Source organism: Ascidiella aspersa, chromosome 7 (genome assembly GCF_963924565.1).
Source record: "Ascidiella aspersa chromosome 7, kaAscAspe10.2, whole genome shotgun sequence".
NCBI classification, from domain to species: Eukaryota; Metazoa; Chordata; class Ascidiacea; order Phlebobranchia; family Ascidiidae; genus Ascidiella; species Ascidiella aspersa.
In genome coordinates this window covers 29,426,954-29,451,482 of record NC_139453.1, presented here as the reverse complement: position 1 = coordinate 29,451,482, position 24,529 = coordinate 29,426,954, and the positions used below count along the sequence as shown (strand labels likewise).

Sequence of the window (24,529 nt, the reverse complement as noted above, 5' to 3'; positions counted from 1 at the left end):
CGACTTCTCTGGTGTGAGCACGTTTACGAAGAAAAAAAGAGAGAAAAAACACATATATTCACCCGATAGAAATAACAAACGACACACGTTTTTACCAAGGTTTGTGCTAAGCTAGTGGCGCGGTCATAGCTGGTCAACTCTTAAACAGAGGGGGGAAGGGGTAAAGTGGTTCTAAACCGGGGTAAATGGGGTCAAAAGAAGGAATACACAAACATAAATAACCGCAGTGTTAGTTTGAGAGTCGACAGGGTAGTAATGGGAACTGGGCGAGACAATTTATGAGTTCACACTGCAACCTTTAAAGGCTCGTGCAAGCTGGGTTTTAGTGGATGGGCGATAATGATTATTCTGCTTCTTAAATGAAGATTTACAAAGACGATCAGTAACGCAACGGTAGGGGGGAGTTTTAGTTGGAAAGAGACCGGGAATGAACAGATTATTGTCCTTTTTAACAAAGAAAACGTAAAATTTAACAAAGAAATGTCAGGTTTAAACAGGTTTAAAGACTGGTGACTTAAATCTGGACAAAGTTGGTGCAAATTATTAAACTGGAACTATTCCGCGCACAAAAATCCCTCGCCAAAATGACCGAACAAATTGTGGGCATAAAATGTTTGCGATATTGATGTGGTAGGTTTGGCGAAACACAAAACTGATTTAGGGGTTTGGGGGTTTTGGGGAGACAACTGTTGGGGCGGTCGTTTTAGGGTTGGGAATATTTCTACAAACACACCGAAAACCAAGCCACCGTTACAAGTATGATTATTAAGGGTTTCTGTTTATAGGTTCTAGCATGAAAAGGGGTTTGGGACAAATAGGGGGGTGTGGGAGGCACGGGGGCCGACAGTTTCGGGGTAAGAGAATCCTTCGTGTTTAAACAAAAAAAAATTGGAGCAAATTACAAAATGTTAAATCCCAACAAAAAATACGCGTTTCCGCTTTTTAGTTTTGCTGAGCCACTTAAGAAATCACAGGGATCGAAAAAGTTGAAAATGCCATGCGCAGATCTACATTTCTAGCTCTGTGATTCTTGATGTAGTGTGGTTCTCAAACTGGGGTACGTTGGAAAGTTTTAAGGGGTGCCGACGCTTTTTTAAAAATGTATTAGCTGATTAATAGGCGGAGCAAGATTTAATGATATTAATTTAAAAAATGAAAAACAAAACAATTGTACTGACTTGAAAGTTGAAGTAATATTTTTGTTTATTTAGTTCCGGTAAAAAAGAAGTTTCAAAACGAAAAATAAAAATTTAGGGGTTTAATTTTATAGCTGATTATTAGGCAGGGTAAATCTTAATCAAAAAATGAAGAAAGAAATTGCACTGGTAATAATATTTTTTTTTAAAAGTGTAATAATATTTTTTTATTTAGCTCCAATTATTATCATTACATTTCAGTCAAAATTTTTTTACAGATTTGAAAGTTGAAGTAATAACTTTTCCAAAACGCACAAAGGGTCCGCCGGGTGAAAAAGTTCGACAACCACTCAATTCCAGAAAATAATGGAGCCAAAAAACGAAAAAAAAAGTATATAGGCTGGGTGCGAAATTCAAACGCCGACTGAACGATAGTAAAGGGGCTGCCACAGAACACAGGGTTTAATGAAAGAAACTGGCCCGGAAAGAACGGGGTATTGGGCGCAGTGCAGCGGGTCTAAAGACGAAGAGTGAAAAGCAACTGTTTGGCAAGAACTCAGATTCTAGCGGCGTTAAACGTAAAAACGATGGTGGACCCGACGGCGCATTTGATATATAACGCGAAATTTGTGGCAGTCCCCGGTTGTTGATGATGGTCAGAGCAGCGAACTTTATTTCAGCGGATTTTCGAGCATCAATAAAACCTCATGTAAATCGGAAAACATTTAAAAGGAATAATTTAGGGGCATTTTTTTAATTTTGCAAAATTTTAATTGTGGAATTGTGCGATTTTTACTTTATGTCGAGAAAGAAACAATCTTTGGGATTGTTTTTTGTGGCAACTTTTTTTTTTGAGCGTCGTAAAAACACCGATTGTGGAATTGTACGATTGCAAGTTTCCAAAGAAACAAATTTTGAGATGTTTTTTTTATTATTTCAAACATTTAGAGATCGTGGAAACGTGTGTTTGCAAGTTAACAAAAAAAAGAAAACTTAACAAATTATTTTTACGTTATAAAAAAGTCGAATGTGGAACTGTGCGGTCTCAAAACTCAAAAAAAGAAAAAAATGGAAATCTAGTTTAGCGTCGATGACAGAAACAAAAACAAAAGAAAACAGTTACCCACGACAGACGGCCCCAGGGCGCCTCTCACATTTCAAGGGGAGGGGGTGAAAAGAGGGGGTTTAACCGGAAGTATTGGGGGTGTACATCGCGGCGTTGGGGTCCAGATGGACGGCGGTCAGGTGGGCCAGCATGCCTTGCTCAATACCCCCTAGGGCCCCCGAAGGCAGCATGGGACCCTGGGGTACGTTTGGGTTTCGGGCCATCGAGTTAATTGCGTGGTAAGCGGCGAATTCTTGTTGTTGTTGTTGTTGTTGCTGTTGCTGCTGCTGTTGTTGTTGTTGTTGTTGTTGTTGTTGTTGCTGCTGCTGCTGCTGTTGTTGCTGTTGTTGTTGTTGATTGTGCGATATAATCGGGTCCTCGCGGAAGTTGTTGCTGTAGTGGGGGGTCGCAGTGCGCATGCGCGAGTCGGGCAGGAGCGATAGAAACTCGGTGAGTCGAGCTTTCAACTCTCCAATCTCAGCGTCGCGCTTGTATATCGCACCTGGAGAGAAAGGCGGCATTTTTTCAAAATCTTTTTTTTTAATCAAGTCATTTTTTAGGTACATATAGATTTCGCCAGCAAAAGGCATTGTTTGCATATCTTAAGTATTTAATATTTTAATTTATACATATGTATATCACCATTTACATAAAACTTCTAATAACTAGCACTGATTGGAATGCGGATGTTACTTATGAGAAGGTGAGGGTTTAGGTTTAAAATTTTGTTATTTAGCTTTGTATATGGCATGTATCCATCATTCATAAATATATCAGATTTTTTTCACGATTTTTTCATCTCTGAAAAGTGCTAAAACCGAAAGTACCAAAAAACGACAGTTTTGCCCCCCACCCTAAAAACCACGCCTTGATTCCGGAGCAGAAAAATTTTTATATGAGAAACACCTTTGGAATAGTCTCTAACAGTTGTGAAAATGTTATGTTCCAACTATGTTGTTTTCCTTGTCAAAAGTGAGCCACAAATAATTGACTATAAAAAAAAATAATAATAATTCGGACAAAAACAACATGCGTCCAAAAAAAAATTTTTTAGGGCCACATAATAAAAAACGCCCCACAAAAAAAGCTTGGCCAGAAATATAGTAAAAATAACCCTCACAACTTCCAAGAGATTCATGAACACGTTCGACGACTTCCTAAACCCTAAAAACTCACCGTGGGCCAATTCGAGTTGTCGCTTAACGTCTCCTAACGCTGAAAAAAGGTCGAGTTTGAGCCGAGTTTCGGCGCTGAGCGAGTTTTCCAGCATCAGGTTCTTATCCTGCATCGCTTCCAACGCTGACATCAAAGTTTCCGACTCCTTTGCTGATTTCTCTTTGCTCTGGAGCTCCTGTGATGAAAGGTGGGACGAAATGAGTGAATTGCGAATTGGGATTACGGGTAAGCTTTGGGAGCATAATAGTTGGAGATTGTAGTGGTACTTAGTAAGTTACAGAAGTAGACAGCATTTTGAACGTTTCGAATACATCTTAAGATAATGGCTGAATGTTATATTAGACCAGGGGTTCCCAACCTGTGGTACGCGAAGGTTTTTCAGGTGGTACGCGAGTAGCTTCCGTTTTTTTCACAAAACCCTGCATTCACAACTTTATATTTAGTTTACATAAAATAATTTCCCCCGAAGCCCATTCTTATTGTTACGTAACTATTCCTGTTGTTTCGAACAATGCGATCTTTAAAATACAGGCCATGTCAATTGACGACAAGGAGCATAGTTAGGCCTACCATATGTCCTCTTTTTTCAAGAAAACTGAATGGTCCTCCAAGGACGCTCAAAAGTGCCCAAATGTCCTCTTTTTTGCATTTCGAGTTAGTTCCTTATACCTTTAACAAGACTTTTAGGCGATACGTTGTATTTATTTCCGAAAATTACTGTAGCCATGAAACATGCTGAATTGCTGGTTTAAAACAGGTTTTCCAACAAATTTCCCTAATGTTTTTCAACAAATTGCCCCGCAAAATTGTACTTTAGCGCCAATTCAACCTATTTTCAACAGACTTGACTATTTTCAAGTTGTCTTAGTGATATTTAATTGAAAATACCGAATTGCTATTCATGGGGTTTACGAAAACATTAACCAATTTTGGGGGTGCAAGGCATAGGAAAATTTAAAAAAAGGTTAAGAAACACTGGTCTATTTTATAGCATACAGGTGGTTCTCAGCAGATGCTTTCATTTTTCTTTATTATTCTCTAAATTTAGACAACCATAAAGCAAAATAAGCTATAAATTATAATGCTGAAGATGAAAACTTTGTTTACTGATGAGCTACGTAAGAACTATCCTTGTTTCAGAAAAGGACGTAACAATTTCGAAGCTGAATGCTTTACTTGTGGATATGGCACGTTTTTCTCAAACGTAACAACTCTACTTTCGTTTTACTTGTTTTTATAGGCACAAAATGTCCTCGTTTTGGATGCTGAAAATAGGGTAGCCCTAATCATAGTTGCTTTGTAAAGCATATTGTTTATGTCAAAATAATTGCTCTTGATAGATATCATCTACTGTTTTATAGCTTAAGCTACAAAAGCGTTAAACAATGCTAGTTTTATGCTAAAAATAAATCAAATGTGATTCGATCAAATTGGTTGTACCGCAAGAAGTGGTACGCCTGGCAGTACAGAGCGTCCGAGTGGTACGAGGTCGTAAAAAGGTTGGGAAACCCCTGTATTAGACGTATATAGTAAGAATGTCAAAGCCCGTACAGAAGTAGGTAGCATTTTAATTTTTGAAATTTTCGAACAACTCTTTTATTCATTTTTAATGACGTATTACGGATAAGAATGTCCGATAATATCGGATCGGAGCCGATACCCGATGCCAAGTGGTAGTGGTACTATTGGTGCGTCCTATAATAAGGTGGTATCGGAATTTCAGCCATGAAATGTTTGGCTTGAAAAAAATATCCAAGCTTTTACAACGCAAAAGCAAATTTTGGCCTAATAACCTCAACAGTCGCATTTTGAAAAGTTTTAATTTTTTTTTCTATTTTCTTTCTTTGGGCAATGTAATGACGTAATTTAGTACGGCATCTGATCGCAGTACTTTTTGTCTAAATATGCCTACAGTTAAAAAACTGATAATTTATTTAATTTTTCAGCAAAAGACAAAAAAGCTAGCCAAAAAAATTCGCCGCAGTCCAGTGACACGATGTTGTGCCGCGGCACAATTTTGACGACCACTTCTCCAAGGTGAGACATACCGTAACTTCGGTCTTGAGAATGTCCTATAATGCCGGATCGGAGCCGATACCCGATGCCAAGTGGTAGAGTATCGGCGGTACTAGGGTGGTAATCGTACCAATAATAAAACGATACCAGGATTTCAGCTATCTTACCGTAACCTCGGTCTTGAGAATGTCGCATTCCTCTTCTCTTGACTTGAGCTTATTCTGGATCCGGAGAATTTCTTCCTCAAGATCCTTCTTCGCTTTCTTTAAAACTTCGGCGGTCTCTTTGTCTCTGGAAAACAACGAAGAACAGTGTTGTAAACAAGTCAGTTTGAGATTACTCAAGTCCAAGTTTTTAGCTAAAATAACAAGTCAAGTCCCATTCCAAGTCATCAGATTCCCAATTCAAGTTAGAAATTAAGTTAAGTTAGGGTTGAAATTATTAGGGGAGTTAATAGTGAAGATAGGGATGGGTTTGAGGCTAGGTCGGCCAAACATTTGAACCTATTTAATGAACTAACAAAAGCAAGTAATGGAGATTGAAAGTGAATTGCAAAGCCAAAAATGGTCGAGTAGAACGACATCATCTTGATTAAGAAGTTTTATAAGAACTTGTAGCATCTACAGTTAATGTGACTGAGAAGTAAATCAAAACATAACTTATAAAAGGTGGAACGCAAGTGTTATCATTCTGAGTCGGTTAGAGCAGTGGTTCCCAACCGTTTTTGGTCACGAACCACATTAAAAAAAATAACAAGCTTATGGACTCCTAACTTAAAACTAACCAAACTCAATCATTGAACCATGGTTTGATTTTCTATAAAGCCGTGTCGTGACGATTGATGTCTTGGAACTTCTACATTAAGTTCAATGTGTTATATTAGATCAACGAGGTCTTGTTTGAAGGGATATTTTGGGACCTTTCTTGGGGGTCTGTGGACCCCTAGTTGGGAACCACTGGGTTAGAGCATTGATTATGACCTTCAGGTGATCTGCACGACCTCTTAGGCTTTACAATTTATTATCAAGCTACATTACAGATCCCTGTATAGTGTACCCAAAAGCGAGCAAGTCATTAGAATTATATAGGAAAGAGCTAGCCTGACAAGTTAACCCATTTATTCGGAGCATTATTAGTCAGAGCATTCTACTCGACCTTTAAACTACATTACAGATCCCTGTATAGTGTACACAAAAGCAAGCAAGTCATTAGTATTTTAGCTATCTAGTGTGGTTACTTGTTGTTCAGCGCTGCTGCGATCGCTGCGTTGCGAGTTGATTCTTCCTCTTCCTTTCTCCTTCGCTTTTCCTCCTTGATGAGCTTTTCGGTGCTCGTGCGATTGTCGAGCTCGACGCGAAGCCGCTTCTCCATCGACTGGATAGAAATCTTATCCTTCTCCTTGCTCGACACTAGGTGGTGAAACCTGAACGAAAAAGGTGCGACTTGCATATTTTATGGAACGACTTGCATTTAATCAATGATTTGTTGTGTGACTCTACATAGTTCAACATTATAAAAAATTTTCACAGTCTAATTGTTTTGATAAACCAGCTTGAGTTGGAACTTTAACATTAAATACGAGTTGTTTACAACACTGAATCTGATAGCAAATGTTCGTAGGCCAAATACTATGAGCTAAAGTTCAATTTAATGCCCGGTGGTCAGTTATCATGTTTTCTATGCGAAGTCTCCAAACATATGAATAAAATAAACAATAAAACTCAAAGTTTAAAAACATGAGTAAAACCAGGATCAGATATTTTTAAAGGAATATATATTTTGCCTATACTGGCATCATCAATTCCCATAAGTAAAGTAAAACTCAAAAGTTTTCTATAGGCATTTAGTAAAACAAACCAAAATCTGCTGCCAATGGTTTTGGATTCCATAAAGATTCCCCCTTTTTAAATGAATAAAATAAGTTTGAGATTTCTAAAATATTTTTTTTGTTTTGGTAAAGACCGAAATTGGATTTCTCGAAACTTAATACGGTGGTCATATATCAATCCACTTATAGGGGTGTCATATAAAAGATTTACGTTGGAGAATATTCACCATATGATAGTCCTCCTTATAATGCTGGCAGCCATAACAGTTTAAAAATTTAGTACTGCGAATGCACACATCAAACTCGGGACTCCGGACTCGGGTAGTTTTATGTGTTCTTACTCGAGTCCCGAGTCCGACTCCACAGTCATGTTTTGAGTTGTATTTTAGTAGTTTTTTGGAGGGATTGGCTCCAGAGATTTATGGCAAGGAATTTGGGAAAGTAGAGAGCAAAAAAAAAACATTGCCACAGTGAAGTACATAGTCAAGAAAAAATAATCATTGCTGTAAGTTTGTAACTTTTATCCAAATGCTGCTTTAAGTGGAACTAAATTTTTTAATCTGTCACACGTTTAAAATGCTGCCTGTTATATAGAAGCAAGTTTTATATTAATACAATTCTCAAACTTAATGAGTTATAACTAGGGCGATTATTTTTTGACTTGTCAAAAAAAGTCAAAATTTTGTCAAAATTTACACGTTCGAACAAAAATGCACAAAAATCGCTTAAAAATAGAAAAAAAAAATACTAAAGTCAGCTTTTTGAAATTGGTCGTCAGTTATTTTGAAATTTATCGTTCATTTTATCAAAAAAATTTAGCTTTGATATATGTTCAAAGTCATTTTAACCGTAATATATATCTTCATTAGAGCAATATACAGTATAAAAAACGTGTGATTAACAACGCCTAAGTTAGTTAAATCAATGTATTTCTAACAGGTCAAAATTTTGTCAAAATAAATTATTTTCAGGTCAAAATGTGTCAAAATTTTAATTTTTCAGGTCAAAATTTCCTATTTTTAGGTCAAAAAATATTCGCCCTAGTTATAACTATTTCACAAAACTCTCTATATGGGTCATAGCCTATCTATTATAAGGTGACCGCATATATCAGGGCAGCCACACACTTTTACGAAATAAATTTCTTTTTTTTTCAAAACAAAGTATTTGCAGGTTTTAAAAAACCTTAAATTGGATCACTCGGCATGCTTGGAATAAAATTCACAAACAAAACAGCAGATTTTCTGTGGTTATAACTAGGGCGATAATTTTTTGACCTAAAAAATTGAAATTTTGACAAATTTTGACCTGAAAATAATTTATTTTGACAAAATTTTGACCTGTTAGAAATACATTGATTTAACTAACTTAGGCATTGTTAATTACGCGTTTTTTATACTGTATATTGCTCTAATAAAGATATAATATGGTTAAAATGACTTTAACATATATATTAAATTTTTTTGATAGAATGAACGATAAATTTCAAAAAGCTGACTATAGTTTTTTTTTAATTTATAAACAATTCATGTGCATTTTTATTCAATTTTGACTTGAAAAAAATATGACAAATTTTGACCTACTGTGTAAATTTTGACAAAATTTTGACTTTTTTTGACAAGTCGAAAAATAATCACCCTAGTTATAACACAAACAAATAATTTGAAAACTGTTTTTGACTTGCGAAACACACTACTTGAGCTGTACATAAAATAATCGCCAAGACCTTGGCAAAACATAAGTTTTTTCAAACAATTTTTAACACACAAATCAATGTCGGTCATTTAAAGACTTTTAAAGATTCAAAGAGTTTGTGGAAATCCTGGATATACAAAATATATAAAACGCTAAGGCAGTGTTCTCAACCTTTTATGGCTAGTGGCACAAAGATTTTTCCGCAGGTAATTTACTAGAATGTCACAATAAACGGAAAAACTGGAACAACGCACATCAATTCTACACAACTAATAGGAAGTTTTACTTGGATTTATTCCACTCTAATCTTACGCAAAAAGTTGTAAAAGTTTTGCAAAAATCAGATTCTTAAAGATTCACAAATATCTCTGAGCACCCTTGAGCATTAGCACCACGGTTGAGAACCTCTGCGCTAAGGTGAGGCAATAACTAAATGCGATTAAAACTTTTTTCTTACTTTGTTTGAAGAAGATCGTTTTCTTTGCGCATTTGAACCAAATCACTTTTGGCCTTTCGCTCAAGGTCAGCCCAGTAGTCGATTTGACTCTTCAGGCTACTCTCGTTCTTTTTCGCAGATTGCAAATCACTCTTCAGCTTGGAAATGGTCGCTTCCAGCTTTTCGATTTCACTGCAAGCAAAAAGTGCCATTTTTGAAAGAAAGGTTTTTGAAGCGTCGCAGCAAGCATATACTGACGAATTTTTTTGTAAAATAATATTTTTTAGAAGGAGGAGCAATTGTGCATTAATGCAACCTTATGCAGTAAGGCCACTCAATACTGCAAAACATTTTGAAAAATCTAATTTTTCAGACATATTTTTGTAGAGAGCAAAAAATGGATCCGATAAAATTATTTAGCTGTGGAATTCTAAGTATGGTACATAACAAGCAAAAAAAAAACTAAACCCATTTCATTAAATTTTCACTCTGTACTAGTCTGTTTAATTGTGAGTTTTTGCCCTTTACTATAGTTTTATGAGTGACATTTCCTTTTTTAAATTTTCTTGTTGAAATGACACGCAAGCCCCCCTAAATTACTTAATTTGTTATTCAGCCAATTGTCAAAAAACACTTAATTTTTCTATACAGTAAATTGTTTATTCACAATACAAAGCAGGGGTTCTTAAAGTTTTTTTACCGCGGACCTCTAATTTTTTTTTGCTTAGCGTGGACCACGGTTGGCAAAAAAACAAAAACGACGTCGTAAATAGACGTCACAATACAAATGGACTTCATCTGTTGATTTCGCCCCAAATAATGTAATTGTGAAATGAAGTCTAAATACATTCATTCAGTGCAAAACCGTTTTATTTTTAATTAAACTGTTTTCTTTAAAAAAATGATTACTTCTTAAATATACACTAATATTTCTATTAGGCCTTTGTGGACCCCCGTTTAAGAACCCCTGATATAAAGCCATTGTGGCAATCACGACAACTAACAATTACTTCTAATACTATAACATTATACCGTAGTGGAGGCTAGCATTCACATAACTATAAAGTTTGGTGTGATGAAACAAAAAGCAAAAGTCAGCTCACCGACGGATATTTAGATGCAGTAATACGCACTGCTAACTACTCGTTTTTATTGTTTGTGAAAAAAACGCTTTTATTATTAGAAAGAATTATATTACTAAACTTTGGCAAGTTATAGGATAAAAATTGACACGTGGGCATGAGTTGGACACCCTTGGCTTAAAGCCACTGGTCTAAAATACCCTGATTGCATTTCAATCTTGACAGTAAAACCTAAAAAAAATGTCACAAACTAATAAATCACGCAAAAATTCTTATTTAAACCAGTGATTGTCTGCTAAAAACTTTAAAATTGCCGGAAGGCTATCAATGCCATAGGCTGCTCATTTGCATATAAAAAGCAAGCCCGGTGTTCTCTTTGTTACCACAGCAACTCCTCAGAACAGTTACCTGGAATCGTGAGTCAAGTTATAAAACAAGAATTGGATCACAGGAATTGGAAGTTTTAAAAAGGTAGAATCTTTTCCACAAAAAAATCTAACAAATCATATCTGAACACAATATTTAAGCCCATACAGATTACAGAAGTAGGTATCATTTTGAAGGTTTTAAAACACTCTTTATTCATTTACAACATTAGCAATTCGAAAGGTCCAAATTGCTACCTACCCCTCTATGGGCTTTGACATTCTTATTATGTCTTACTACAATATTCAACCATTATGCTTCATATCTAAACAATTTCTATTATGTTTTAAAGGTAAATAATGTGCCAACCTTGATGTAGAAATTAGGTCTATTGTAGTTTTGTCGTTTTTCAAACATCCGTTTGACAAAGGCGCCAACGTCGGCGTTTCCTTTATCGTCGGTGCGGCAATCGCTGGGCTCGCAGTAGACGCTTTTTCGCGAGTTTTTGACGAGTCGGAATTCGTCGAGGGCGATTTTGTGTTTGTCGCAGGTGACGATTTTGACTTCGGCGAGCCATTGGCGCCTTTGCTAGTACCTTTACTTGACTGAAATACAACATTTGCTAGAATAAGGAATAATAATTGCTGTTACATAGTATAAAAAAAATTGCAAAATTACAGCCTTCTAACCAACGCCAGTTATGATTTTATTAAACTTAAATTTATGCCAAAAAATGCAAAACTAAAATACGTATAGACCATGTTAACCGTGTCACTAACTAAGCATTATTTTACTCCAGCTTTCAAATAGTTTATCTTATTTTTGAATTTTGAATAAGTAAATAATCAAAACTTTAAGAATGCAAAGCACAGTAGTAGTGATATTACATTACCTAATACCACAAGACTATAGATTAATTATTATTATACAGCCATGCTTTCAAACATTGCTTTGTTGTCTATGTACTGAAAAACAATTTTTGAATGCAGGTAATTTTTTTTTTCATTACCTAATACCACAAGACTATAGATTATTATACAGCCAGGCTTTCAAACATTGCTTTGTTGTGTATGTAGAGTAAAACGGTTCAGTTTCGGTTTGATTCAGTTTTGGTTTAATGTGGTCAGACCACATTTTGCCTAGAGTGAAGTCATGCAACACCAGTTTATCAAGCAACTCTAAGTCGTGCGGTGTTTTGTCTCATTGTTGTTTTTTTAGAGCCTGACTTTTAGGTATCCAGCTAACAATGTATGCTTTGTATGATTCTATAAGATTCCTTGTGAAATGTGAATTATAAAATTCCTTGTGAATAAGCCACAGCACATACTACTCAAATAGGATTTTCTGGCATTATTTTGAGTAACAATAAGTTTTGTACCCTAGGTAATTTACTCTACATAAGAGAAATACAGAAAAACATTTATAATACAGAAATAGCACACACTTATATGATACAAATTTAAAAACGTTAGAGGACTTTTCTGTGAAAATTTAAAGGATGTTCAAATGCTTTTAGTATAATGAGAAAATAAACAACAAATTGGTAAATTTTTTTTTCTACCATACTTTTAAAACACATAACTTGTCTGTTCAAAATTTTTAAACATTTTAATACCCAAATTTTTTTACATGTACAAATATATAAAGAACATGTTTTTATGCCAAAAAAAACTTAATAGATGGTGTGCTGGAATCCTACATAACATGATTGCAAGACTAAAGACAAAACACATGGGCAACTTTGAAAATTGCTGCTGGCCATTCCATGCCCTTGGGTATACATGGCCCTGTACTTTGACAAAGATGAAGTACACCCTTGGTAAATCTTTCTGGCCATTGTAGGCAACAGAAGTGTGTATATGTATGAAAAACAGGAATTCTTAACTATTTAGAGCAATGTTTGCTCTAAAATGACAGTTTAGGAGTTTTTGCCTTTAATTTGACCCGGATAATTACTGCATAAGCTTTTTTAAAAGAACCCAATAGTTTAAAGTACCTCAGTCTTACAAGATTGTTTAATAAACAAAATCCTAGATTTATCAGCCATCACAGTATAGCATAGCACACAGAAATTTGAGACCCCACCCTTAAAAGTCTTTAAAATCGAACTTTCTAATATCAACAAAATACCTGGCCAGGTGGAGAATCGCTATTCGACTTTTTGTGCTGATGATTGGTTGATGACGCGCGTTTCGTTACTTGCTCGACTGGATTCGGAGTGCTTAAATTGTTTATTCCACCGGAGGGCGTTGGAAGTTCAGCAACTGAAATTTAGAAAAAAAGGGTAAATTTACGACGTAAAATAAGAAAAAAAGGTATATTTGCGATGTGAAATCAAAAAAAGGTAAATTTGCGATGTGAAATAAGAAAAAAAGGTAAATTTTTGTTGTGAAATACAAAACAGACAAATTCAAAATGTGAAATGAGACTTGAGTGTACATGTTCGGCATTTTACCATAAAAGAGGGTAAATTCAAGGTCAGGGTTTTTTTAAGTCAGAGTTTTCCTCAACAACACTGTAAATACTTTAGGCTGTAGATTAGGCTGTATATTCTTCTTTAATTCAACAAAAGCAGTCACAAAAATATCCTAGTCCCTGGCATTTGTTTTAGGGCACCTAACCACACAGCCTATTAGAATAAGTAAAAATTAATCAAAATATATTCCTTGAAGTAACTCGAAAACATGACATTGTTGTTCTTCACAGTAATTACAACAGTGTTTCTCAATTTTTTTTCGCAACAACCCAAATATCAAGGGTAAGTATAAACAGCTAAGCTTCGGCGACCTAATTTTCTTTGTTAATTTTTTTGTGTGAACAAAATATAAGACATTAGAAGAAATAAGTTAGAATTTAATTAAATAAGATAAGACATTCTTTATAATGCTTCCATAATTTTCTTAAATCTTGGGAAAATTTAGCAGAAACAATCTCTATAAATCTGTCCATGGGGACTACTACGGTCCTCGATCTAACCAAATCAAACAACGACCTATAGGTTTAACAAACTACAAGATGTCCCTTACTTTGCAAATTTGTGTCAGGTTGAGTCTCCTTCTTCGGTCGTTCAACCTGCTTTTTGCCGTTACTCGCTTGATGATTAACACTGCCGTTAGCTTGTTTGATTTCTATAATAAAATTTTTTTAAATGAAATTTTGGAGAAAATAAGAATTAGATCAGGTTATTATATTTCACAGTCTATATCAGTGATTCTCAACCGCGGTTCTCAGAGCGCATGCGGCTCTCAACTCTACATTTTGCGGCTCTCACTAACGAGTGCAAAATTAGTTAGCAGTAGCAGAATTACAACGAAGGAAGTAAGAGAAATCAAGAATTAATGAATTGTATCAGCAAGGATCCCGAGTACGAAGTGCTAAATGTTACTCCCGGCTACGAAGTACTTATGTTACCGGGTTACTTCCGTCCTGCTGTTTAAAATAATTTTGTGGTTTGTGACGTCATAATATATTCAGTCCTGCTCGACAAGCTATGGCGATAAGAAATAGCTATTTCAACAGTGTTCATTAGTTAGCCTAGGCTAGCGTAATGTGTATTTGATGTTTTCTTGTTGCTTTCTTAATGTTTTTTAATTATATGCCTACTGTTGTTTTTTATGTGGCTCCTTGCAAACCTTAGGTTTTAAATGCGGCTCTGGCACTAAAGAGGTTAAGAATCACTGGTATATATACATGATATATTTAGGTTGTTTGATTTCAATAAAAAATTGAAATTTTAAGAAAATAAGAATTAAATTCAGGTTATTATAACTTTCGCAGTCTATACACATAAATAGTTGGGTTGTTTTATTTTTGAAATAAAATAAAAAAGTAAAACTTTGAAGAAAATAAGAATTAAATTCAGGTTTTTATAACTTTCACAGTCTATATACATATATATTTAGGTTGTTCAATTTCAATAATAAAAATTTCAAAAAAATTAAAACTTTAAGAAAATAGGAACTAAATTCAGGTTATTATAGCTTTCAAAGTCTTCTTATATCTATATATATATTTGTGTGTATATTAAAATATACAATAATGAGTTGATTTGTAACACCAAACAAACAACAATGAATTGGGTATTTAGAATTTAATCAATAATACTGTATTGTTACCAGCTAACCAAAGTGCTGCTAATTTAAGTGGAACTGGCGCAGCTTAGAGCACTGCATAGCGGGAATTTAAATAACAGGGCCATTGTATCAATGTGTTTTTAGAAAATTAACGTTAACTTAAAACGGTGTCAGCATTTCAAAATTGAACACTCACAGAAATTGCCCGACAATTAACAAAAATCAAATTTTTATTCAGTTTTTCTTTACTAATCAAACTGATAATAATGTATTGTTAACACAAATTAGTTTTTTAAAAACTAAAAAAATAGATAATGATTACCGAGGTAATAAAGATGCTTTAAGCTCAATAAATAAGTAAAAAAATTAATGAGAATGTTACTGTATTTGGATAATACCTTTTTTGAATCTGTAATTGCCAATGGACACTGTATTGTAACATAAATTAGTTTTTTAAAAAAAATAATGATTTCAAAGTGATGAAGATGCTTGGTACTAAATAAAAGGAAACAAAAATATTGAGAATTTTACTGTCTGTGGATATTACCTTTTTTAGAATCTGTAATAGCCAGTGGTTGCCTTGGCTGTTGCAGTTCCGCAGGTAAAGCCTTCTTTATAAGCTCAAGAAAAAAGTTGTTTTCTTTTTGCACCGAACGCTGCGTTCTTAGTCGCAATCGATACAAAACGTAACTTTTAAAACCTATCCCCAGCGTTACAACAGGATGTCCAATACTGCAAAAAAAGTTTCTTGTGTTAGTTTAATAGTTGACAATAGTTTTAAGGTATTATACAGACTATTCAAACAAAAAAGCAATTCCTGTTAGATTTTGCAGAAACCAACAATGGACAAACGTAGGTTGCTTATGTCAGATTAAACACAGTACATAGGTTCTTAGCATTTTATTAAAATAGAATTTTTTTATTTAAAAACATGATTTTAAATAAAATCAATTCACTGTTTTTAGACAGTTCAGTATTCACTTATCATCAGTTAAAAAAATTAAGTGAAAAACAAAAAAATGTCTGGGTTTTATCAAATTTTAAGGATTTATTTCTAGTTGTCGGATATAAAATGTCAACATTTTTCGAGTACCATGTGTTAATTCAAAATTGGTCAGAATCAACAAAAAGGTTGACAAACCATTTATGAAAAAATAAATTTTTGCCTGGCTTTCTATTGTAGGTCACACATAAGGTTAGGTCAACGGATTAAAGGTGAAATCCGGTAAATTAAAGTCAGGATTGATGAGAATTCAGGCACAATCTTCTTTGAATGGGTCAAGAAGTGGTTGCAGACGCATTAGAAATACAAACAGCATTACAATTGCAGGAAGTGGTAGTGAGCAATTCTGCGGGCACCAACCGATTCGCCAGCTACGAGAATTACAAAATATGGCAGGGATTACTATATATGCCAATGAAAGTAGCTTTCTTTTGGCATAATTTGGCAATACACATGTTTCAATCAATTTTACCAAAAACTAAATATACAGTATCTTGTAATTAGGAAATCTGATGAAAACTCGCTGTTGTAGGAAAGATTCGGAACATTATTTCTAAATAGCCGGCTTATTTTAATGACTTAAGTCAATGACTTGACTTGAGCGCACTTAAGTCACTGTTTTTATATGACTTGAATTGAAGTCTTAAAAAATGTTGACGTGGGTTGAAATAAAGTAAAACGTAAAATAAATTGGACAAACAAATTCAAAAAACAAAAATAAAAAATGATGGGCATAACTTGGCCCCTTACGAGACACACATATAACAATCATTTTTTCTTAATTTGCGGTTTTAAATGTAAGTAACTTTAGTGTATGCTTAATGTACGTTTCAATAGGGAAAGTAATACAACGCAAAGAAGTTCAGTTTCTGTTTCATTTTAGTTGTTAAATATGAAGAACGATTGGTATTGATTGCAATGATTATTTTAATTTTTAAGTTGACAGATGGCTTACAGTAGAACAACATGAAATAACCATAGCAGCTATATGGTTCGTGGCACATTGATTTTTTTGTGATTTTGTTCCGCTAATTTCTGGCCTATGCTTTATGCAGGTGCTAACAACATGTTGAATGCCACTCATGAGTGATATAAGTTAATCTGCCAACATCTATGAGCACTGCTAAAACCAAATGTCATATCATTATTTTAGTTAAAATATTGTTTTATGGTTCTTTTGCCGTATCAACATTTTACTTTAGGTTAAGCCTTTCTCAGGAAAATACCCTTTTGTTTTACTCATCGCAAAACAGTTAAAAAATTGACATTATGACTAACATTTAAATCGCAGTATTATTAAATGCTAGATTCAAATTAACGGTAATATATTTTATAAGAACACATAACTAGTGACATTTTACCTGGATACTAAAATGAGTATAATGTAAATAAAGGACTATGTGAACGATAGGTTTCAGGTTACTGGCTATTTATTTAAGCGAATGTTTGCTTAAGGCGATCAAATTTCAACACATAATTTGCATTCTACTAAAACAATTTTTTTACAAAAATGCTTTTGACATTCATTGTTTAGTTAAATCAATTTAGTGTTGACTTTATTAAAGTCAACTTTTAAGCTTTTAAATAATAGGCAATCTAACGCAGTTGGGAAAGGTACTGATTTGAAAAAAAGCAATGCAAAAATTGGTGCAAGTTAGTGATTGCAGCTAACTTGGCCTTCCATTACTGTGTGTAACTTGATAAGCAAGCATGTTAGCAGACTTAGCCCGCCCAATATTTCCTTCCTACTAACACACGTGCAGTTGAACTAGAAGCGAAACATACAGGGAACTGTGTCGCTGGATTAGCGGTTCTCAACCAGTGGGCCATGGAAGCATTTTGGGCCACAGATCAATTTTAAAAAGCTTGATTTATTGAAGAATTTAGTTTCATTAGTGTCACTATACTCAAATTAATTTTACAGGAATATTGGGTTGGGGAGGAATGTAAATGAAATGTAAACTTATAGTTCAGCCGCAAGTATCTCACTAATACACAGTTAAATAAATAATCTGTTTTGAAATATGTTTTGCTGTTTTTGTTTCAAAACTTATTTTATAGTTTTTTTCTTTTATAAAAATTGATTGAGCCACAGAATTTGTATGCAACAAAAATGGGCCAGAAAAGAAAAAGGTTGAGAACCACTGATCTAGATGGTTGATGTCTTTTGCGGTTTTGTGTTTATTGTAAGAACTATTTTGTGTAAAATGGCATTTTTGAAAATACACAGTAAATTGGGAGTAAGAATGGGTTTTTTGAAACATGTTGAACATGTTCTTGCATGCGTTTGCAGTTTAAATGCAAATTACTTGTATACAGCATAAAAATGGATGTCAAATGTGGGCCACACAATAACAGAAAAACATTTTTTAATGAATATTCCTATACTGAATAAATTTTGATCTAAAATAATATTTCAAGATTGTTGATTTATGTAGGATTGTAGGTGTAATGTAGCAAGTTATATTTTCTTGGTTACTGAGGCTACCTATAATCTGCAGTGGTAAATTACTTACTAGCTAATTTTCTTTTGTTAAATAATTTTTGTTAACTTCATTGGTGCGCTGTACCAATGCTGTAAACAAGTCATTCCTAAAATAACTTCAGTTGAAATCTTTTTCAATAAATCACGAGTCCAAGTAAAGTCATAATTATATTATTTCCAAGACAAGACCTTAAAACCAAATTTATAAAAATCCTTAATGAAAACATCTCGTTTTAATCAAAGTCATTTGGTCGCAAGACTTAAGTCAAGTCATTTTTCTCAAATGACTCAAGTTAAGTTAAGTCATTGACTTAAGTCATTACAACACTAGAAAAAGGTTTAAAAATATTGATTGGTATGAACTATGCAGTGGGATAAACAAAAACACTTGGTGGTTAGCAACCAAAAGAAACTAAACAAAAACAACTTCTTTTTGAAATAACACCCAAGCCTATACTTACCAATGAGCAGCAAACGGTTTGCAAAGTTCGATATGAAAAGGACTATTTTTAAGGTCGCGCAGTCGCATTGTGGCTTCGATGTACATGAAAAACACCCACATTAACACTGTGGGAAGGCAAATGCCCTTATCTGTGATAAAAATATGACAGTTAAAAACAAGCTTATTATATGGGCCGAAAATTTATTTTCGGGACATATCTTGTTTTTGCCGTTATTCTTTTTTGGTTTCCTATGGCATGTTTCATTAATGTTTTAAAAATAATTCCAAGAATTTCCTATAGTTTGGTCTGTTCGTATGTAATAAAGCCTTAAAAATCAACTTTGGTCGAACTTGTTCTCTCAAACATCTGGCGTGAAAAGATTGTAAGCCAATAAAAACTTATACACCGGTTCAAATACTATGTAACGTTATAAGATTAAGGAAGTCTAATATAATAATGCAAGATTCGATATACAAAAACAATGGCATAACTTTTGAACTCGATATAATACTGAGTTTGCTTATGTAAAACCAAATTCCCAGGGCCACAAATACAGGCCCTTTTCAGGTTTAAGAGCTGCTCTATATTATATAGCAGGGGGAAAATATAGGCTAATCAATAATCCTTATTAAGGACTACAGGGAACAAATTGACAGGAGCAGATACATTTTTTTGACAGACAGACACCTGACACATGTCCAGTATGCATAATGCAATCAAACCTGTTAATGCTGCCATGGGTGTTATGCTGGTGAGCCTGAATATTTGATTGTAACCTAATCGACAATAAATAGCTAGAATCAGATTTAAACTGGGCAACAATGTGGTAGCGCTCTCAAATAACTGAAACGCAATTAAAAATGCATATGCAAATCCATAAATCTATTAGGTGTGCATGAACAAGGCGAAAACGTGAACTGTGCATTCAAATGAGCTACACAACCTTTACACACTCCATTATAAAAAAACATTTTTTGCATTGCATTTTTAAAGTTAAATATATACAAATTATTTGTTTTGGGCTGCTTATTTTGTTTGGGAATTATTTCAAACTGTTTCAACTATTCACATATTTTTTGGGAAAATTATAAAAATGAAATGATATAATATACTTTTATCATATATTAATTGTTTTAGGCTGCCTATTTTGTTTTAAAATCATTTCAAACTGTTCTAATAAAGCACATATTGTATTGGAAAATAAATAATTAATTGATATATATATATATATATAATGTATATATATATTTTTAAATGAACTATGTACTTGACGTTTCCTATTTTGTTTGAAAATTATTCCCAACTGTTTTAACAATGCTCATATCTTTTTTCATCCTACAACAAGAAAATTTTTCACCTGTATGCCAGACATAATGAATCCACACGTAGGTGCTCGCCATAAAAAACATCCACTGAATGGGGATAAAGAGCAGACATACAGTGTCCGACGTGATCGCGATACAAACAAAAAGAACAGAATAGGCCTGTGGAAAAAACTGATATTAGTTTGGACGACCACAATAAGTTTACACAATGCATAAAAAGTTAATTAATATATTTAAATGAAATTTGATATAACTAATCTCAATTTTCCAATTCATCGTGTTTCTAAAAGTGTTTAACTAAGACTTCACAGTTAACAAATGCATCATACTGCTGACAAACTGTGCAAAAGAACATGTATATAATTTAAAAGATACAGAGGACATATGGTATGTGAAGAAATGTTATTCGATAAGGCACCAATTGACCAAAGCACAATTACCATATAATAAAGATTGCCACATTTATTTGATAGCCAGTATTTGATATTTTGTATTTAAACATTTTTTGCATATTTTGTATCCAAACATTTTTTTTGTGTATTACAAAAAAATAAACATTTTTGGCCTCAAGTCAGAAACGGTTTATTATTTCAATTAAAATTGTGTTCTGTCTAAATCAGGGGTGGGCAACCGATTTAATTGATCCGGCCCGCCGCCTCTTTTGACAAATTAGACACGGGTCTATTTCACATACTTTTTGACTATTTTAACTGCGTAACTGTGAAAAATTTTCGCGCTTCGCGCAAATGTTCATTATGCGTCCGGTTTGTTTACGTTTTGATTCAGCCTTTCAACTAGATCAGCGATTCTTTGCCGTTGCGCCGTCGAAGGCTGCCAAGTGCGTAGCTCAAAATGGGAAATAGTATTAAAAATATTGGATATATTTTTTAACATTTTTTTATTTTTTCTTTCGGCAATTTAATAAAAACTTAAATTTAGAAGAAATACCAGAATACCAAAAAAAATCGCGCTTGCTACGCTCGCCAGGTGCGTCTTGACTTGAATAGTTAACAAACACTAAGCTAGATTAACTTTAAATGTTATTGCGGTCCCTCAAAGTAATTTTATTACACTTTTCATTCGCTTTGCGTCAACACTTTACTGCCTCTGTAAATGTAATTAAACACATATTTAATTGCAAAAAATATCCCAGGCCCGCCTGATTTACAGTTGTTCTAACATTTTCATAACACAATTCTTAGTTATCCTTTTGTGCGGCCCGCAAAGACCTTTTGAAGTTTGGTTTGGCCAGCGACTGGAAAAAGGTTGCCGACCCCTGGTCTAAATTGGATTTGTGTCTTTAGCTTAATATTGATTTGTATGGTTGTAAAAACAAAAAATATGTAACAAAACAAAGCGAAAATTATGGAAAACTAGTTGTTGTTTGATTCGCAAAGTGTAGAAAAAGTAACAGGGCTAAACAGGATTGTAGGTTAACGACGCTAAGAATAAGCACTGTCCCAGGTCAAAAGAACGAGGCACAAAATCTTAAGGAGTCTTAATGAAAAGAATCAGCTGCAAATCAATGGAGAAGCGCTGCCAGGCCACTTCCTGTCATTTTGCCAGTTTGACGACGCGTCTAATGCAATAACCGGCCCTTTCACCTAATCGTATTGTCAATATTCATACAAACGAACCATTGAACCGTTTGCAATTGTCAATATACAATCAACTCTGGTTTTGTTTTACTATGTACTTTCTGTGAAATGATAAATACAAACAAGTAATGTATGTGGACTATAAAGCATTAAAAACTCTTCAAAATATAGATCACTATACATAAATCAATGGAAATAAAAAAAACTGTTTTCGTTATAATTGTGGGGTTAAATTATTTCAACTTATTGTTTGTTACTGAGGTTTTAAACTGGTGATCAAGGGGGTCAATAGACCCTATTGAAGGGGTAACAATAAATTTGTTATGCAGCAATGCTTTTGTTACTGACAAGAATCAGGTTTTACTGGTTTAAAGAACATTATTTTAACAGTAATTATCCATTTTTCACTGCCAAGAGAAAACTAGTATTAGAAACAGTTTGGCTTTTCAAATTTCAGCTATAGCGGCAAAATAATGTATTTTTTATCTGCTGGGAGCCATAAAGTATCTACTTGAAGGATGGTAGAGTTTTCTAAATATGCACGGAGGTCTATGGAAAAAATTAAGTTGTGAAACCCCGATTTATACAATATGGTATAAAAATTACCTAGGTAGTTCCTGACCCTTTAAAAAAGCATAGTTTAAAACTTGTGAGGTCAGGGAAAACTTAAATTAAATGCAATCAACAATGAAGCAATAATGTTAAAAGTATATATTCTTGGAATAAATCTATATACAAATTGCTTTAGTTATGCAAAATATAACCAGGGGGAAAAAGGTATTTATTCTATGATGTCAATGAAACAATGTAAATTCTTCTTAAATGCGTAAAAACAATAAATAAATATATATAATTATACACATTTATGTCTATAACCTCTAAAATTGGTCTTAAATTAAGGGGCACACTTTATTTTACAACCTTGGGCAAAAGTTAGTACTGTAGTAACGTTGCTGTTTGACTGAGGTCAACAGAAATTTAGTTGAACACGAAGGGAGTGTCAACAGACAGCTACTCACCAGTCCTTGATATTTGAAAGTGTCGTAAACGCTTTGAATGAGAAGCCAAAACGGCCACACATATTCAAATCGAAATTCCAGAATGAAGTCGGCGAGCAGAATAAAAAGCCACACCACCAAGAATTTGATGTAAACAAATGAGCTGAGAAACAAAGAAATGTATTTACTCTCTTGCACACAGCCAAATAAGGAATGGAATATTTTTACTGTTAGAGAAACCGATGTTAACAGGTGAAAACCATAAGTAAAATTTAAACAAATGAAAACTTCTGTATTTTATTGAGTCTGATAACTTTTCACACAAAATTTTCTTATGCAAAGATTCATTTGTCATATTTAAAACACCTTTATTTTGCTGTAATGAATTATAGACATGACTTTCCTAAAAATATAATGTGTAATTCAGAAGATACACAGCGTCTTGCTTTATTTAACAATTTGTTTACATAAAAAGTGAAAGTCTACGAACCAATCTGTTACTGGCTTTACTGTTTTTGTTTTTAAATAGGCATTTAGTTACACAACACATTAGGATGGCGGTTCCCAATTTTTTATGGCTTATGGCACATCAAGAAAAATAAATAGATGGCGGCACCCCTAATGATGAATAATTATGTAATTAAAAAACATAACTTTAGCTTAAGAAATAAAATAGGACAGATTTTAAGAAAATTGCCATCAAGGCAATCATAGTAGCTTTTCCTAAGAATCTAAGTATTGTTTGAAATTGTAACTATTTTGTTTTGGGCTTCAATATTAAAGTCAAGAAGTTCATGGTGTTAAATTCACACCATCCTTGGTTTAATAATGAGCTAGTTATAATATTAGGCTAGGAAGTTTTGCAACCAAACACCAATGGGTTTGCCATAGTAAAATAAAATGTTTATGAGACCACAATGAATTTAAGGCTAAAACAAAACATATTTGTGGCAATGTGTACAAAGGTGTTGCTGTTTTGATAGAACTTCAGACCAAACAGCAACTATGCAAGTGTTAAAATATATTTTGACAGATCGCTCCAGTATGTGTACACCTATTTGAGACTATACACTGAACCACTTTGTTGTCTTAAAAAGCCTTATGCCATTGTTGACGCTAAAGTATCTGCAAATAATATATCAAAGGATATAGGAAGTGTCTCACTCAGATGCACAATACACATATACCCATTATAGTAGAAAAGCCTCTTCTTAAGGTATATCTTACTTTCCATAGACGCTCTCGGTAAACTTGCTTGCTCTCTTAAGAGGCCTCCGCGGTTGCTTGCCTAAATCCGGGGTACGGCGCTTCATTGCCATCAAACAAAAGACTTGCACAATCAAAAAATTTACCACAAGCCTGTAATTAAAAGTTGTTTTATAAGTTGAGGTGAGAAGTCATACAGTAACAGGGTTGCCACACAGTGTTATCAAAACAAATTCCAGCACCTTCATAAAAATTCTGGAGTCTTTCAAAGACATAAAATATAAAACCGCTTATTTTTATTTTAATAAAATTCGAAAACACAAAAGTATATAAGGAACAGTCGACACAATCAATTATAGTTAAGAAATTGTTGTTTTTTTAACGTACTTCCTTGACACATAACTTAACATAAAGCAACAAGCAAGGTAAATAGTTAATTGCAAAAGCAAAAAAAAAAAAAAAAAAAAAAAAAAAAAAAAATTGAGTTGTGAAACCCCGATTTATACAATATGGTATAAAAATTACCTAGGTAGTTCCTGACCCTTTAAAAAAGCATAG

General features: G+C 33.8%; 1 protein-coding gene across 1 annotated transcript; it reads right to left on the bottom strand.

Moving 5' to 3' along the window:
- Nucleotides 1-1,468: 1,468 nt before the first annotated feature.
- On the bottom strand, nucleotides 1,469-24,120 carry LOC146138855 (macoilin-like). Its single transcript, XM_083393530.1, has 13 exons — nucleotides 23,993-24,120; nucleotides 22,787-22,928; nucleotides 20,202-20,328; nucleotides 18,863-18,992; nucleotides 15,461-15,645; nucleotides 13,867-13,968; nucleotides 12,971-13,104; nucleotides 11,210-11,445; nucleotides 9,414-9,584; nucleotides 6,671-6,856; nucleotides 5,601-5,724; nucleotides 3,418-3,592; nucleotides 1,469-2,743 (listed from the first exon to the last, which is right to left on the bottom strand). The coding sequence occupies exons 1-13, from the start codon at nucleotides 24,082-24,084 to the stop codon at nucleotides 2,322-2,324; spliced, it is 2,226 nt and encodes a 741-aa protein (XP_083249656.1). The 5' UTR covers nucleotides 24,085-24,120; the 3' UTR covers nucleotides 1,469-2,321.
- Between the last annotated feature and the right edge of the window lie 409 nt (nucleotides 24,121-24,529).